The sequence below is a fragment of the Camellia sinensis genome, chromosome 9 (assembly GCF_055761805.1).
Source record: "Camellia sinensis isolate YWXY chromosome 9, ASM5576180v1, whole genome shotgun sequence".
In the NCBI taxonomy this organism is placed as follows: domain Eukaryota; kingdom Viridiplantae; phylum Streptophyta; class Magnoliopsida; order Ericales; family Theaceae; genus Camellia; species Camellia sinensis.
The window spans coordinates 26,752,320-26,770,418 of record NC_138969.1 but is presented as its reverse complement, the minus strand read 5'-3'; the positions used below and the strand labels follow the sequence as shown (position 1 = coordinate 26,770,418).

Below are 18,099 nucleotides of genomic sequence, written 5' to 3'. Positions count from 1 at the left end.
CCCGGCGGCATCACCCGGCCTCCTTCGACCGAGCTACTTATCGAGCCTAACAATGTCACTCGCTGAGCTCCATCACAACCGAGCTCCATAGCACCCCAGTATGGCCGAGCTCCAGAAAGGTTAGGCTGGTCCAAGGGAGACCTTCTCGCCGAGCTACACGTGCGACCATAAGACCCGGATCGGCAGACAATCATCTCAGCCTCCTTCGACTGAGCTACTTATTGAGCTCAACAGTGCCACTCGCCGAGCTCCATCACAACCGAGCTCAGCAGTACTCCGGTGTGATTGTGCTCCAGACAAGTTAGGCCGGTCTACGGCAGATCACGATCACTGAAAAAAAGAGCGAACAAGAGAAGACAAGCTGGCAGAGGATCTTCTCGGCCAACTCTGGTCTGGACTTCAGCCCAGCAAGCTTCACCATGGCTCGGCCCAACCCAGCTCGGCCCAAATACGCTTGGACCATATTCAGCCCGGCCAGAACTGCGGCCCAAGCCGAGATTACGAAAATTCCCCTCTCAGTTGCCTCTTAATTCTGTTTGCGCTAGCGTGACTGGGATTACATTACAAGGCCGGACTATACTTTTTGCTCGGTGATCCACTTTGCTCGGTTTAGGAACCCCAAGGCAAGCAAGGTCCGCTCCGCAACTTGCTTCTTGGCAAGCAAGATCAGCACGGCAAGGAACTCCAAAGAAAGCGAGCAAGGTTCGCTCCGCAACTTCCTTCTTGGCGAGTAAGATCAGCTCGGCAAGGAACTCCAAAGAAGGCGAGCATGGTCCGCTCCGCAACTTCCTTCTTGGTGAGCAAGATCAGCTCGGCAAGGAACTCAAAAGAAGGTGAGCAAGGTCTGCTTCGCAACTTCCTTCTTGGCGAGCGAGATCAGCTCGGCAAGGAACTCCAAGGTAGACGAGCAAGGTTCGCTCCGCGACTTGTCTCTCGGCGAGCGAGATCAGCTCGGCAAGGAACTCCAAGGTCGGCGAGCAAGGTCAGCTCGGCGACTTTCTTCTTGGCAAGCAAAGTTAGCTCGGCAAGGAGCTCCAAGGTCGGCGAGCAAGGTCCGCTTCGCAACTCCCTTCTTGGCGAGCAACTTCAGCTCGGCAAGGTACTCCAAGGTGAGCTAGGTCCGCTCCGCGACTTGCTTCTTGGAGAGCAAGATCAGCTCGGCAAGGAACTCCAAGGTCGGCGAGCAAGGTCCGCTCCGCGACTTGTCTCTTGGCGAACAAGATCAGCTCGGCAAGGAACTCCAAGGTAGGTGAGCAAGGTCCGCTCCGCGACTTGTCTCTTGGCGAGTAAGATCAGCTCGGCAAGGAACTCCAAAGAAAGCGAGCAAGGTCCGCTCCGCAACTTTCTTATTGGCGAGCAAGATCAGCTCTGCAAGGAACTCCAAGGTTGGCGAGCAAGGTCCGTTCCGCGACTTGCTTCTTGGCGAGCAAGATCAGCTCGGCAAGGAACTCCAAAGAAGGCGAGCATGGTCCGCTCCACAACTTCCTTCTTGACGAGCAAGATCAGCTCGGCAAGGAACTCTAAGGTCGGCGAGCAAGGTCCGCTTGATGACTTTTCTCTTGGCGAGCAAGATCAGCTCGGCAAGGAACTCCAAGGTAGGCGAGCATGGTCCGCTCTACGACTTGTCTCTTGGCGAGCAAGATCAGCTCGGCAAGGAACTCCAAGGTCGGTGAGCAAGGTCAGCTCGGCGACTTTTTTCTTGGCGAGCAAGGTCAGCTCGGCAAGGAACTCCAAGGTTGGCGAGCAAGGTCAGCTCGGCAAGTAACTCCAAGGTCGGCGAGCAAGTTTCGCTCCGCGACTCCCTTCTTGGCGAGCAAGGTCAGCTCGGCAAGGAACTCCAAGGCAAGTTATGTCCGCTCCGCGACTTGCTTCTTGGCGATCAAGGTCAGCTCGGCAAGGAACTCCAAGGTCGGCGAGCAAGGTCCCCTCGGCGACTTGTCTCTTGGCGAGCAAGATCAGCTTGGCAAGGAACTCCAAGGTCGGTGAGCAAAGTCAGCTCAGCGACTTTCTTCTTGGCGAGCAAGATCAGCTCGGCAAGGAACTCCAAGGTAGGTGAGCAAGGTCCACTCCGCAACTTGTCTCTTGGCGAGCAAGATCAGCTCGGCAAGGAACTCCAAGGTCGGCGAGCAAGGTCCACTCCGCGACTCCCTTCTTGGCGAGCAAGATCAGCTCGGCAAGGAATTCTAAAGTTGATTAAAACCATCAACAAACGTTTTGCCGAGTAAAATTCATCCGACAAGGAATTCCAGAGTTGATAAAATCATCAACAAACCTCTTGTTGAGCAAAATCCAACCGGCAAGGAATTCCAAAGTTGATCAAAACCATCAACAAACCTCTTGCCGAGCAAAATCCGACCGGCAAGGAATTCCAAAGTTGATCAAAACCATCAACAAACCTCTTGCCGAGCAAAATCCGACCGGTAAGGAATTCTAAAGTTGATCAAAACCATCAACAAATCTCTTGCCGAGCAAAATCCGCCCTGCAAGGAATTTTGATCTTTCCGTCAAAATGATTGCTAGTTGCCCCTTGGACCGCACTAAATCCGCTTGGCGAGGCAAAAATACAACAATTCTCAAGAAAATGGTCTGCTTGTTTCATTGCGCCAATGGCAAGCAAAAAGGGTTACAAAAATAGAACTAAGAGCAAAACTTTAGATTGGCAGAGTTCGATGTTCTGAAAATGGATCGGCCATTCACATTCTGCGAGTTTTATGCCCCTTTTCCTCGGCCTTCTTATAGACGTCTTCCAAAAACTGAACTCCCTATATCTCTTCCAAGGTGGTTTGCATGGCCATCATCTTGTCCGACTGCGTGAACCTTTCGCACTACTCTCTTATTCTCTACTACTGAACTTGCCGTCACGGTAGCTGCGGCTACGTCGTCTTCGACTCGGATGTGCTCATTGATGCGCTGCATTAGTTGGCCCATGGATGTCGGCTGGTTCATGGTAAGCGAGTCCCGCAGCTTATGTCCGACCTGGAGACCACACTTATATTGGGTGATTGCCAGGTTGATCGGGCAATCTAAAATCTCGTTGAAGGTTTTCCAGTATCCGGAGTTATATGCCTTGAGTGTGTCGCTCAACTCCATTTTGACACCGAGAAGGTGGTCCATCTCCTTTGGCGTTTTGGTGTTGGTCTTGAAACGAGTCACAAATGCTTTCGCCAACTGCTGCCACCTTTCGCTGCTTCCCTCCGGCAGCCTCTCAAACCATTTCAAGCCCAGCTCACCCAAGCTCGATGGGAAGATAAGGCACATAAGAGCGTCATTCCGCCTATGTCCGGCCATGACCTGTCGGAAGTGACTTACATGCATGTATGGATCGGTCTTTCCATCGTAGAGCATAAATTTGGGCCGGTGAAAGCCCGCTGGGAGCGGTGCGATATCTATCTCCAGGGAGAAGGGAGTGGTGCTCAGCCTCGCCAAATCTGTGTCTAGAATGAGGGGCTCAGCTGGGCGCGGTGGTGGCATTAGGACTTCTTCACTGGCGTGACCCCCATAAGATAGCCGCTGGAACGCCGGCACCCTTTGGTTCTCTCGCCAGCGAGCTTGCTCTTTCAAAACTACCTGCAAGTCCTCTGAACGAGCGGAGTAGGAATACCTCGACGTCATCGCCGGACGTGAGGGAATGTAGGTACTATCTTGCGCGCTTGACTTCTCTACAGGCGCGTCGGAATCTCCAACCCTGTAACTTCTGGTGATCGAAACGGAGGGAGTGTGCCTTTAGCTCTGACTGCTTGAACGGCGTGGTTGGGTGCGCTCACTGTGGTCTCCCACTCCAGCAACACCCTTCCCTTTGACATGCCGCTAGAGATCTTTCATCTCTGCCCCCATTCTTCGAATGACGGCGTCTTGGTCCCTCAACTTGTGCTCCAGACGTCTGGCGTGTGATTCTCTCTGCCGCCGATGTCCGTTTGGGCTCCGAGAATGACCAAAACTTCTTCCGTGCTTATACCATGCGTCTCTTGAATGTCCTCCTGGGGAAGTCTCCAGGCTCGCCATGGGAGGAATGGCGGGGAGTCCGTCTCTCCGTCTGGCTGATTCCGGGGTAACTTCGTCGATGGCCGACAACGGTATCTCGTCGTTGTTCGCCATGGGAGGTGATCAGATGAGCTTGGAAGACAAGGTTTTGTCTATCAAGATTCCCACAGACGGCGCCAATTGTACAGGGAGCAAATATTCTGGCACGCTCGTACTCCTTTCTACCAAGCTCCTTGTCTGTCCGATCGACTTGCAAACATAACGGCGGTGGTGTGTGGCCGGAAAACCCCTCCGACAGTCAAGTTAGCACACACTCAGGGATATATAGAGAGAGAGAGGAGAGAGTTGATCGTTCAAGTGTTTCTTACAAAATGATCCATCCCCAGTATGGGGGGCGCAGTCAAGCTTATATACTCTCTGCACTTCAAATCTGCTCCCGTTAGTCTCTTGACATGTGGTGCTGCTTTTCCATCCGTCAGCACAAATCCAGCGAACACCACCAAACCAAACCGCCAGACAACATTAGCGGGAACTCGGCAGCTCGGCGGCATCACCTGGCCTCCTTCGACCGAGCTACTTATCGAGCCTAACAATGTCACTCGCTGAGCTCCATCACAACCGAGCTCCGTAGCACCCCAGTACGGCCGAGCTCCAGACAGGTTAGGCCGGTCCAAGGGAGACCTTCCCGCCGAGCTACATGCGCGACCATAAGACCCAGATTGGCAGACAATCATCTCAGCCTCCTTTGACCGAGCTACTTATCGAGCTCAACAGTTCCACTTGCCGAGCTCTATCACAATCGAGCTCAGCAGCACTCCAGTGCGACTGTGCTCCAGACAAGTTAGGCCGGTCTACGGCAGGTCACGATCACCGAAAAAAAGAGCGAACAAGAGAAGACAAGTTGGCAGAGGATCTTCTCGGCCAACTCTGGTCTGGACTTCAGTCGAGCAAGCTTCACCACGGCTCGGCCCAACCCAGCTCGACCCAAATACGATTGGACCACATTCAGCCCGACCAGAACCGCAGCCCAAGCCGAGATTACGAAAATCCCCCTCTCACATATACAAACAATTCTACAAAATGAACAATTCGGATAATAGAAACAAGATCTGTAATAGAGCCCATGGGTCGAACAATACCCTCCAGTGTATATCTAGTTGCCGTCATCCGATTGATTAGATTTTTTGTATGGATGATATACTTGACAAATTTTAAAATATGAAGGTGTCGTTTGGTAACACTTACGTTTTCAGTTTTCTGTTTATATTTATAAAAATTTAAAAAATTCAAATAAAAACTTGTTTGGTAAAATTTTTGATTTATAAATCAGTGGTCTCAGTTTATAAATTTGGCCAAAAAATGAAAACACAAAAAATGTGTTTCCATTTTGAGTTTTCAGTTTTTTTTTTTTTTTACCATCCAACACTAGCCATCACCCGTCACCATTTTCCACCACCGTCTTCCGCCACCACCACCTACCACCCACCCCCCACCACCACCTGCCACCACCACTCACCTCCCTCCTACCATCACCAGCCACCACCCGCCGCCGCCATCAGCCACCACCAGTTACCACCCACTCGCCACCACCACCTACCCCTCACCACCACCACCACCACCACCCACCACTAACCACCCACCTGCCATCCACCCGCTACCACCCACCACCCGCCACTACCATCCACCGCCCGTCACCACCGCCACCCGCCACCTACTTGCCACCACCACTCACCTGCCACCTACCACCACCATCCACCACCAGCCACCACCACCACCCACCCGCCACCACCACCCACCACCTACCACCACCACCACCACCATCACCCATCACCCACTTGCCACCCACTTGCCACCACCACCCACTACCCCCACCACCCGCAACCTATCTGCCGCCACCACCTATCACCACCTGCCACCACTCGCCATCCGCCACCCACTTGCCACCACCACCCACTACCTGCCACCACGACCACCATGACCACCCACTCGCTACCACCCACCACCCGCCACCGTCACCCACCCATCCACCATCACCACCCACCACCCACCTACCCACCATCACCATCCACCACCCACCCGCTACCATCCACCACCACCCGCCATCCGTCATCCGCCACCCACCTGTCACACCACCCACCACCTGCCACTACCACCCACTCGTTACCATCCACCACTCGTCCCTATCACCTACCCACCACCACCACCCGCTACCTACCCGCTACCACCACCCGCAATCCGCCATCCAGCTGCCACTACCAGCACCACCACCCACTCGCTACCACCCATCACTCGCCACCGTCACCCACCCACCCACCCACCGCCACCACCACCACCACCAACCCACCCACCGCCACCACCACCCACCCACCGCCACCTACCACCACCAGCTACCCACCACCCACCGTCACCACTTTCCATTACCGTCTTCCGTCGCCACTTGCCATTTCTCACTCTTTTTTATATTTTAAATTTTTTTTAAACATTTTGTCAATTACCAAACGCGTTTGTAGTTTATGTTTTTCTAAAAATAAACAAAAACTTGTTTATAAAATTTTTGTAAATATAAACTAAAAACGTAAACGTTACCAAACACACCCGAATAATTTAAATAGTTAAATAAGACTTAAAAAGTGAACCCAATAAGCCAAATATCTCTTCAATTTGATCAAGGACGGCGGAGAAGCCACCACTATCATTTTCTTATATCTATAAAGTGACCATGTTTCCGTGCAATAATGCAATTTCCATGTTGGGGTTTTTTTGGGTAATTCCATCTTGGGGGTTCACTTGCTGCAAAACCTAAGTGTATATCTAGTTGCCGTCATCCGATTGATTAGATTTTTTGTATGGATGATATACTTAGCAAATTTTAAAATATGAATAATTTGAATAGTTAAATAAGACTTAAAAAAGTGAACCCAATAAGCCAAACATCTCTTCAATTTGATCAAGGATGGTGGAGAAGCCACCACTATCATTTTCTTATATCTATAAAGGGACCATGTTTCCGTGCAATAATGCAATTTCCATGTTGGGGTTTTTTTGGGTAATTCCATCTTGGGGGTTCACTTGCTGCAAAACCTAAGAAAGTAAAAAACTATTTCGCATTTTCTTGCACAATTTTCACTTTCAATGGCAACCTCCAAACCCAATCCACCAAACACTGCTTGTACTACTACTATTTCTTCTCCTTTCATTGGCCTTCCCAAGTTGAATTGGTGCGGATTTGTTGATCTCTACCAATGGGAGGGCTTCTGGTACCATGATATTGTTCTGGAAGCAGCCATGGCTGCCAAATCAAGCTTTACCGCGCTCGATGACGACGTTTTCGTAGCCGCCTCCCCCAAGACTGGCTCCACTTGGCTCAAGGCCCTTGTTGCCTCCATCATCCACCGCGGTGGTGGTGATGGTGGTGGTGACTGCGAAGGCGGCGATGAAGATGATGAGGATGCAGATGATCCCTTGAGATACCACCTGTTGGAAAAAATGGTTTTTTGGTGACTTTAATTAAAGATTAAAGTGGGTCCCAACCATCTATTGTGTTGGGTCCAAGTGGGTCTAGATACTTTGCATTGAGATCTTTACACCACAAATAGAATGGCAAAAAACCATTGAGATTTGAATGAGAAATTACCTCATGAAGTTAGCTTCATGGAAAAAAGGTAATGAAGTTTGTAACTCCTATATTAATGGGGTTTGTAACTCCTGCCTTTATTGCAGAGGTTAATGGTGCATTATGAACAGCCATAAAGGCTGGAGGCTCTTCCTCTCTCCCCTATACATGTATAAATTGAGACCCTCCTGTCAAGTTTCAAACACAGAAATTTTTACTTCCATTTCACAAGTCAGTTTGCCTGAAAGTTCCTACAGTGAGAGAGTGCTGCCACTGTTTTGTTCGCTAAGCTAGACAGAGAGTGCTTCTGCCGTAGCTGGTTTTGACCGTCGTATCCTGGGAGACAGACGCCAGGATTCCTCAAGTACTCGACCAGTGAGGCGGCGGAATCTGTTTTAAGGAAACTGCTTCCGTGCAGGCTTCGGTTTCGTCTCTTTACCCTTTTCTTGTTTTGTGTATTTCTGTTGAAATTTAGTTGTGATTATTATCATGTGTTCTTAGTATATATATAATTTGATTTCTTCATAAATCTATTTATTTAATTTCAAAATTTGAACAACACCACCACCCCAATGACCTCGTGCCGTCTTTAGAACTACAGGTTAGAGTAATGATATACAAATAAATTAAGAATTGGATATGGGATTCTCTCCATTACCAGAGGTGCTAAGCTATTGGGTTTTATGAGACATATCATGTGCGGATTTTGATGATCATAAAAGAAAAAAATTAAAAAAAAAATCAGATTAATCTAAAAAAGAAAATGCAATACACCCCAAATAATCTATTAAATTTTCTATTAAACCTCTTACATGAGTGTGGGATCCATATAATTCACATATGTGGTCTCACATTCACGTGAGAGGCTTGATAGAAAATTTGGTAGATTATTTAGGGTCTCAAGCATAACTCAATCTAAAAAATATAGATCATGATTTTAGCAGTTTTGTTTGTAAAGAAAATGAACGGTTTATTTTTAGAATTATCATTGTTGTTATTTTTGGATAAATTATATCAGTAGTCTCTTTATTTTGACTATTGCGTCATTTTGAATTCTGTAATTTTGATCGACCCAATTTTGATTTTAAATTTATTATTTTGTCTTAATTTGATCCAATTAGTTACATCTGTTAATATTTTTTTAATAAAAAATATTTACATAAGCTGTATGTGTCATATTTTAAAAAATAAAATTATAAACATAATCAATTTAGTAAGTTAACCTTTACCAACTCAGTGATCATTTTTCATCAAAAATCTTAAAGACGTTATCAATTTAATCAAATTGATAAAAATGTAAAATTAAAGGTCAAAATTGAGTCAATTAGCAAGTGAGTTGGGCTTAGGTTAGGACTAAAAAGGCACAAAAAGACAAAATAGACTACATAAATCAATAAGATAAAATGTTACGTCTAAATTCTAATTATTTCACTTTTTTCTTTTTAAAAAAGCAAAAAAAGTCAAAAAAACTAAAAAGTTCTTTCTAAACTGAATTAATTTAGCCATGCTAAATTAGCAAAAAAAAAAAAAAAATCAAAAAATTAGGCTAAAAAAATTCTTCCAAAACGAAAGCTAAAAATATACGAACCAAAATGATAGCAGAGCTAAAAATTGACATTTTTTGTAGACAAATATCATCAAACCTTGTAATTATGAGTATCAAATTAATATAATTTTTTACATAAATAATTTATATGTGCAATTATGCAAAAATAAGTTATTCAAATCTTCAAAGTATGATAGGAGACAAAGCCCAACAGCAGCCTGTCCCAATAGATTATTTTGTATAAATTAAGATTTCATTATTTCAAAAGGGAAGATCCAGCACTAAGATTTATAATTTAAAAATTATCAATATCACATCATTTTTACTGAAAATTACGTATGAAATTTTTATTGAAAAAATTCCTTGTTAGTGATGTCTTTAAAATTTAATTACAAAATCATGGAAAAATTATAATTTTACATATTAATATTTATACAAAAATATTACTACTTTGAAAATACTTTTTTAGCCATACACTGTTAGGATCAAACACACCCAGAAAAATATCTCACACACACAGAGAACACAATATTTACGTGGTTCGGCCCAATGCCTACATCCACGGACAGAAATGAGAATTTTCACTAAAATGGAGCAAAATACAAAATACAGAGGAGGAGATGAAACTCACTCAACTCACAGCTCTCACTCTCCAATTTCTGATGATTCAAACCTCTCCTCACTCATCTCAATTTATAACCAAGAGAGAAGGAGTAGGTGAAGTGCTAGCCATAATTGGCCAAGGTGGTGCTACCCTCACTATCTTCCATAGTGGGTTGGTGTAGCCCTCCACCATCTTCTTTTACAACATGGTGCTACCCACACTATGTGAATGGTGGTTCCATTACCATGTGGGTAGTGGATGGAGCCAACAATTCTCCCCCTCCACGCCCACATGGACAACTGACTTCTCTCTTGAACTGCCAAGACACAGCTCCCCCTGATTGGATGCCCTGTACCCCCTGCTCGGGATACCCTTGCATTATCGTGCAACTCCTTGCATGATGAACACGGGAGCAACTAGAAAACTTCAGAGTTTGACACATCAACATCCTCAATTTTCTTTGCTCGGAGCTTATTTCTGAACAACCAGCCTTTGCTTTCTGCACTTCAGAACAACTTCCCAGCGATCTCATACGCCCGTTGTCTGTGCTGCAATCCCTGATGTTCGGTTCTGTCTCACTTGTACGTCCGTACTGATGTTTGACAGTTAGCCCTTCTGCCAAGACAACTTCCACCGGTCTGTACAAGTTATCACTATGCAACTCCGTGCATAGTGCTTGCACCCCCTTATTGGAGTGCATTGCAAAGCTCACTTTGCGACTTGAGATTGCATCCCTCCCTTCCATGCATCTTTTGAGAGGTTGCAAAATGTCTCTAACACGGAAGCAAAAGAAACTCTCTTCTTCACTGGCATAGTCTCTACAGATTTGGTTTCTTTGCTCTGAACTTTCTTCAAGATAGGCTTCACTGGCTCAGATCTGTGCACCTTTGAATTGCCTCCTTGCGTTCCCGTGCACCGTTTTCGCCATTCCTGATGAAAGCCTTGCTCAATCATACGCTTTGGTTGCGTATGTTCTCTCTTTGTACCCTTCGACTGGCATTTGACAACACTCATCTTTGTCAAAACTTCTCCTTCCAGTCTGTACAGTTTGTTGCACAATTTGCCTTGCAACATTTCTCTATCACCTCTGCGTACATGAAGAACCCCGCCACTAGATGAGAAACAATTTCCTTTTAGATCTAGCATACTCAAGGAGATTAGATTCCTCCGTACTCCTGGCACATGTCGGACCTCAGATAAAATTACTTTTCTTCCATCCTTAGTAAGGAATCGCATTGTCCCTATGCCGACAACTCTGTTCACTGTGTTGTTGGCCATTCGGATAATGCTACCGCTGACTCTTCGGTAAGTGGAGAAAAGCTTCCTATCCACACATATGTGGAACGTACACCCTGAATCCAAAATCCAGCCGGGTGTCTCCAACTCTGACGAGATTGTAAGCATCACATCTTCATCGTCAGAGGAATGCACTGCAACTACTGTAGTTGAGGGACCTCCGTGTCCCTTAGCCTTCTCTTTGGCTTGTCTGTCCGCCTTCTTCTCCGGGCAATCTCTTATTACGTGATCCTCTGGATCACAGTAAAAACACCTCCTCGTGTTGTCCTGTCTGGACTGTGAACGCCCTCTGCTTTTACTTCTTCCTCTACCTCTGCCCCTTTCTCTATCTCTGCCTCTACTTTCTGTGACAAGGGCATGGGACTGCTCTCCTTCCATCTCTCTCTTCCTTGCCTCCTCGTTGAATAAGGCGTCTGTGACCATCCCCATGGTTAGCTTCCCTTCGGGTGCAGAATTACTGAGAGAAACCACCAACGTCTCCCAGCTGTCTGGTAAGGAACTGAGTAATAATAATGCTTGCATCTCATCCTCCAAATCCATTTTGATTGATGCAAGCTGGTTCACAAGGCTGTGGAATTCACTGGTGTGTTCAGCAACAGACACACCATTCTTCAGCTTCAGGTTTATAAGCCTTCTCATTATCAAGGCTTTGTTCCGTGCGGTCTTGGACTGGTACATGCCCTCCAATTTCATCCATAGGGCATAGGCGTCTGTCTCTTGGGCAACATGGTGGAACACACCGTGGTCAATCCACTGTCTGATTTGACCGACAGTCTTCCGGTTGGTTTTTATCCAGTCCCCATCCTTGTCTCCATCTGGTTTGACCCCCTTTAGCGCTATAGGGTCAAACAAATCTCTACAATACAGGACGTCCTCCATCCGCGGCTTCCATATCGCATAATTAGAAGCGTTCAACCGAATCATCGGCCCTGAAGCTGATGTGGATTCCTCCATCATCCAGAAAGTAATCTCTATTTGAAAAACAGGCTTTGCTGTGAAGTCCGGACTGCTCAAATTAGCCGGAAAAGCACTTCGGATTGCCAAAATAAAAACTGCAAATTTTTCAAAACCTATTTGCAAAATCTGACCGTACGGATGTGTCCGGAATACTCCAAATAGTCGGAAACCACTATTGGATCACCCAAATCGGATCTCAAATGGCTTAGATCATGCCAAAACAGATTGAATGGTTTAGATCGGCAGAATCTGGTGCGCCTGCGAAGCACCAGATTATTCCTCCGGTTCTGCTGACGTCAGCGGCTCAGTCAGCGGCTTGGTCAACTCGGCTCCGGCTCGGCTTGGTGCGCGCGTGCTGATGGCGCGTGTAAGGCACGTGCTGTTCCCTCAGTCGTCTTCCTCCTTGAACCGCGCGTGGAGCGCGTGTCTGCGAGTGGGATCACGCGCCGGGTGCCTGAACGGCGCGTGTGGGCGCGTGATGAGAGTGGGATTCACGCGCCAACTTCCAGGGGCGCGTGGAAGCGCGTGCGGCCTCCGTTTGGTGTCTGTTTTATATTTCTGGACTCCTCTTGTCGAGTCCTTGCTCCTGGTATGCTCAAAATTGGATTTCGAGCAATACGATTTCTGGGCAGTTTCGAAACAATACTCTGTTTTTCCGAAAAACGTACAACTTGGCTCTGATACCACTTTGTTAGGATCAAACACACCCAGAAAAATATCTCACACACACAGAGAACACAATATTTACGTGGTTCGGCCCAATGCCTACATCCACGGACAGAAATGAGAATTTTCACTAAAATGGAGCAAAATACAAAATACAGAGGAGGAGATGAAACTCACTCAACTCACAGCTCTCACTCTCCAATTTCTGATGATTCAAACCTCTCCTCACTCATCTCAATTTATAACCAAGAGAGGAGGAGTAGGTGAAGTGCTAGCCATAATTGGCCAAGGTGGTGCTACCCTCACTATCTTCCATAGTGGGTTGGTGTAGCCCTCCACCATCTTCTTTTACAACATGGTGCTACCCACAACATGGTGCTACCCACACTATGTGAATGGTGGTTCCATTACCATGTGGGTAGTGGATGGAGCCAACATGCACTGACAAGTAATTTCCCCATCTTTATTTGTATGTCATTTTCTTTTACAGGTTTGCAGAAAAAATGGAAAGTTAGATCTGCCAAACATGGCCTCTCCACGGCTCTTCCGAACCCACATCTCATACTCTCTCTTACCAGAATCAATCAAGACCTCAAGCTGTAAGATTGTGTATATAACTAGAGATCCTAAGGACGTGTTTGTGTCGTTGTGGCACTTCATGAACACCCAGAGATCGCCCGAGCAAGGCCCATTTCCATTCGACGATGCCTTCAAGAGCTTCTGCAATGGTTTTCATTCCTTTGGGCCTTTCCATGAACATGTTCTTCAATTCTGGAATGAGAGCTTAAAGAGTCCTAAAAAGGTACTCCACCAACTCATCTCAATTTTATTTCGTTTTTTAAATAGAGGTAATTTTATCGGTAAATTTGTTCCATTAGTCCATTTCAAGAAAATTTTACTTTAATTTCTGTAATTTTAATTGTATTAATTTTAACCTTTTATTTTTATTTATGTATCAAAAAATGGCATAGTGGACATCTTCCATCAGCACTTTTAATGGATTTTAACAAGGGGACTAAATTGAAGGGAAAAAAAAAGTTAGTGGAGGGTTAAAATTGATGAAATTAAAATTATGAGCACCAATGTAGAATTTTACCTAAATTACAAGGACTAATATGTAATTTATCCTAATTTTATTATTGCAATTGGCATTTAGCGGAATTGATGGATCCAATTTGAGTATGTGGAGATATGTGGCCCCAGCAGCTAATAGTTAGGGATTGTTTGGGGTGTTTTAAATAAGAGTATTTTTTGGCTTTTTGAACTAAAAAGTTGAGGGAAAAAATATGGATGTTTGAGTTAACTTTTTAACTTTTTATGGAAAAATGTGTAATAAAAAATTGTAAAAATTGATTTGTAGAGAAAAATTAAGATTGGGAGTTGTGTAGCCGTAATTATTGACTTTTGATGAATAGTGTTAACTTTTTAATTTTTTGAGTAACTTTTTAATTTTTTGACTTTTTTCATACTACCCAAACTTTGGCCTTAGTTTGAATCATTGAAAACTGCGTTACCTTTTCGGTTCTTTAAGAATTTATGTTTTCGGTTCTGGGGGGGGTGGGGAATCTTCAGGCTATATGTATGTTTTTGTCAATTTTTTTATTTTTTTTAATTTTATATATTACATAATTGCTTTTCCTAATTTCAATCCAACATTTAAAAAAAATTGTAAAAATCCTAATATAGTAGAGTTATTTTTAAAGAAAACATTTATAATAATGTTTTGATGATCATATTTTCTTATTTTATATTGTTTATCCTCTTATATGTCAGTTATATGAGTATCAAATATGAGTAGTTAAGGTAATAAATATATTGTGGTAAAAAAGATGATCATTCTAACATTATTGTAGTTCAAAAAAAAAAAAAAATTATAATATTATTGAAAAAATTTAATCCAATTCATGTTAAAAACAATATAGTTTATTTGTGAGTTTCTATAATGTATTTAAAGAAAACATTTATAATAATGTTTTGATGATCATATTTTCTTATTATATATTGTTTATCCTCTTATATGTCAGTTATATGAGTATCAAATATGAGTAGTTAAGGTAATAAATATATTGTGGTAAAAAAGATGATCATTCTAACATTATTGTAGTTCAAAAAAAAAAAAAAATTATAATATTATTGAAAAAATTTAATCCAATTTATGTTAAAAACAATATAGTTTATTTGTGAGTTTCTATAATGTATTTAATGAAATCACTTGTAAAACTTTATGTACCTAAGGATATTGGGAGGAAGAAAATCTTCATGCTATATGTATGTTTTTGTCAATTTTTATTTATTTATTTATTTTTTATATATTACATAATTGCTTCACCTAATTTCAATCTAACATTCAAAAAAAATTATAAAAATCCTAATATAGTAGAGTTATCTTTTAAAGAAAACATTTATAATAATGCTTTGATGATCATATTTTCTTATTATATATTGTTTATCCTCTTATATGTCAGTGCTATATGAGTATCCAATATGAGTAGTTAAGGTAATAAATACATTGTGATAAAAAAGATGATCATTCTAACGTTATTGTAGTTCAAAAAAAAAAAAAAAATTATAACATTATTGAAAAAATTTAATCCGATCCATGTTAAAAACAATATAGTTTATTTGTGAGTTTCTATAATGTATTTAATGAAATCACTTGTAAAACTTTATGTATCTAAGGATATTGTATAATAGATTAATTATATTAAGATTTTTTTAACTATAAAATCTTCATTCTATATGTATGATTTTTTCAAATTTTTTTTTATATTATTATATTACATAATGGTTTCTCCTAATTTCAATCTAACATTCAAAAAAAATTGTAAAAACCCTAATATAGTAAAGTTATCTTTCAAAGAAAACATTTACAATAATGTTTTGGTGATCATATTTTCTTATTATGTATTGTCTATCCTTTTATGTGTCAATGCTATATTAGTATCAAATATGAGTGATTAAGGAAATAAACAAATTGTGGTAAAAAAAAAATGATCATTCTAACATTATTGTAGTTAAAAAAAAAAAATTATGACATTATTGAAAAAAGTTAATCCGGTCCATGTTAAAAACAATATAATTTATTTGTGAGTTTCTATAATGTATTTTATGGAATCACTTGTAAAATTTTATGTACCTAAGGATATTGTATAATAGATTAATTACATTAAGATTTTTTTAACTAGTACCAAATATTACCTTAACATTTATCTATAAATTCTCACATTTTGACGTCCTTAACCATAAAATTTATACAAATAATATTTAATTAGGACTAATATCTTATAATTTTATCGGTCCAATTGACCTCTATTGAGTAATATTTAATAATAATTTAATCAAATAAAACTCCAACGAATCCATCAACGGCTCAATAGATTTATTCTATGCCTTCTCTTTGGCAAAATGACCCCCCTCCCCACAGGAGAAATCCTAGCTTCGCCCTATGTATCGAGGAAGAAATCAAAAAGGACTCGTGGTGGGCTTACGAGGATGACCTGACCAATATAGTTTACAAATGTTTACTAACAATACAAATGTTTACTAACAATACAATTGAGCCTATGAGATCATTATGGTTGTCATTCCAATAATTTGATCCATGCATTTTGTAGGTCTCTACGAATAAATAGTGTTGGTGCAAACTTGGTTAATGAGATGAAAAGAGACAAAACAGAAATTAATTAATATTGTTTTAAGGCGCGTTACAACATCGCTTTCCTTAAGACAATATTCGCCCCCACAAATTTTGTCAAATATGGTGTGCACCGGATTACCCGTGAATTTGCCTCTAGAATACAATGAAGCCTAGTCTAAAGATTGATGTTTGACTGCGTTATGTACAAACGAAATTAGATCCCAAATACTTTTGGAGTTTTCTAATCCACCATGTATAAAGGAAAAAAACAATATGAATGTTGGAGAGAAATTTCATGGATATTCTATGGATTTCATATGGATGATCTCTATCCAATTTCTAATTCATTCTGCCTTTATATTGGCTTGGGTTTGTGTCCCTTAGAGCAAAGGTCATGTCTTTTAAATTCAAAAGTGATACCCTTTAAATCTAAAAGTCATGTCTTTTGATTTAAATCCAATAGTTACACCCCATGGTTTAAATCCAAAAGACACACCTTTTTGTTTAAATTCAATGGTTACACCCTTTGGCTCAAACCCAAAAGTCACATCTCTTTAATCATTTATATAACTATATTATATATTTAAATATATATAAATATATTCTGAAAATGTTCCAACAAATATTACATGAAAAATTCAGATTGATCCAATGATTGTAGCCAAATCATGTTATTATATGTCTTCGAAAATATAAATTGTCTATTTTTAAAATTATTCTTACCCCATTTTTTTGGGATAAATTCTGTTGATAGTCCCTATAGTTTTGCCCATTGTGTCATTTTAGTCTTTATAGTTTTAATTGATCTCTACGTTAAATTATTATCCACTAACACATCTAATAACTTAAAAATAACTTTATTATTTATATTTTCAATAGATATTGTTCTTGAAATATGAAGACTTGAAGAGAGAGCCGAAAGGGGAGTCTTGAAGTTGGCTTCCTTCCTCGGTCGGCCTTTGGCTGACGATGGCGAGGCCGAGAAGATTGTGCAACGGTGTAGTATAGAGAGGCTGAAGAACTTGGAAGTGAACAGAGATGGTGTGGATCCATGGTCTGGTTTTCCTAAGAGCTCTTACTTTAGGCTTGGTCTTGTGGGAGATTGGAAGAATAAGCTATCAATGGAGATGAAAGATAGGCTTGATGAAATCACACGTGTGAAGTTTGAAGGTTCTAATCTTTCTATTTAACTCTCATTTTGTGTCATTTTGTGTTCTTCATTGTCTCTCAATCATCCATATGCTTGAATAATTGGTTGGTTATCACCATCCCAAGTAGATAATGTGAATCTCTTAGTTCACATTTTAATGAACTCCATTTAGTAAGTGGTCAAGGGTTTGAATCCTTTTACTCTCCAATAATTGGTTGGTTAGAACTAACCAAAGTAGATAATGTGAATTTCTCAATTCACATTTTTATGAAATGAAGTATGGGGTTCGAACCTTTTTATTGTGGTATGTACTTTATACTACTATATTTGCTTGAGATTTTTCTCTAGTTTTGAGAATTTCGCTGTAATAATAGTTTGTGACATTTAATCTTTATTATGATTGTGATTTATTAGCAATGCTCAAAGCTCTAATCTTTTTACTAAGGGCCTGTTTTACTTTACTTGTGTTTGTTTATTATTTTTCTCTTTGAGAATTTCTCTGTAATTATAATATGTTATATTTGTTCTTTAGGGTAAATTACACTTTTCCACCCTTACACTTCGCATCAAATCTCACTTCGCACCAAATCTTACGTTGGCCCCTTACACATGTAATCATAACAGTTAACCCCTTACACTTCTAGTCAAA

At 41.7% G+C, this 18,099-nt stretch overlaps 1 protein-coding gene across 1 annotated transcript; it reads left to right on the top strand.

Annotated features, from left to right (window-relative positions):
- The first annotated feature begins 7,018 nt into the window (after window positions 1-7,018).
- Window positions 7,019-17,867, top strand: LOC114294605 (cytosolic sulfotransferase 7). The gene is given in 5 exon segments (XM_082888863.1): window positions 7,019-7,470; window positions 8,145-8,195; window positions 13,154-13,465; window positions 17,180-17,222; window positions 17,225-17,867. Coding segments are annotated over 5 exon segments (1,029 nt in total). The 5' UTR covers window positions 7,019-7,113; the 3' UTR covers window positions 17,491-17,867.
- Window positions 17,868-18,099: the final 232 nt, after the last annotated feature.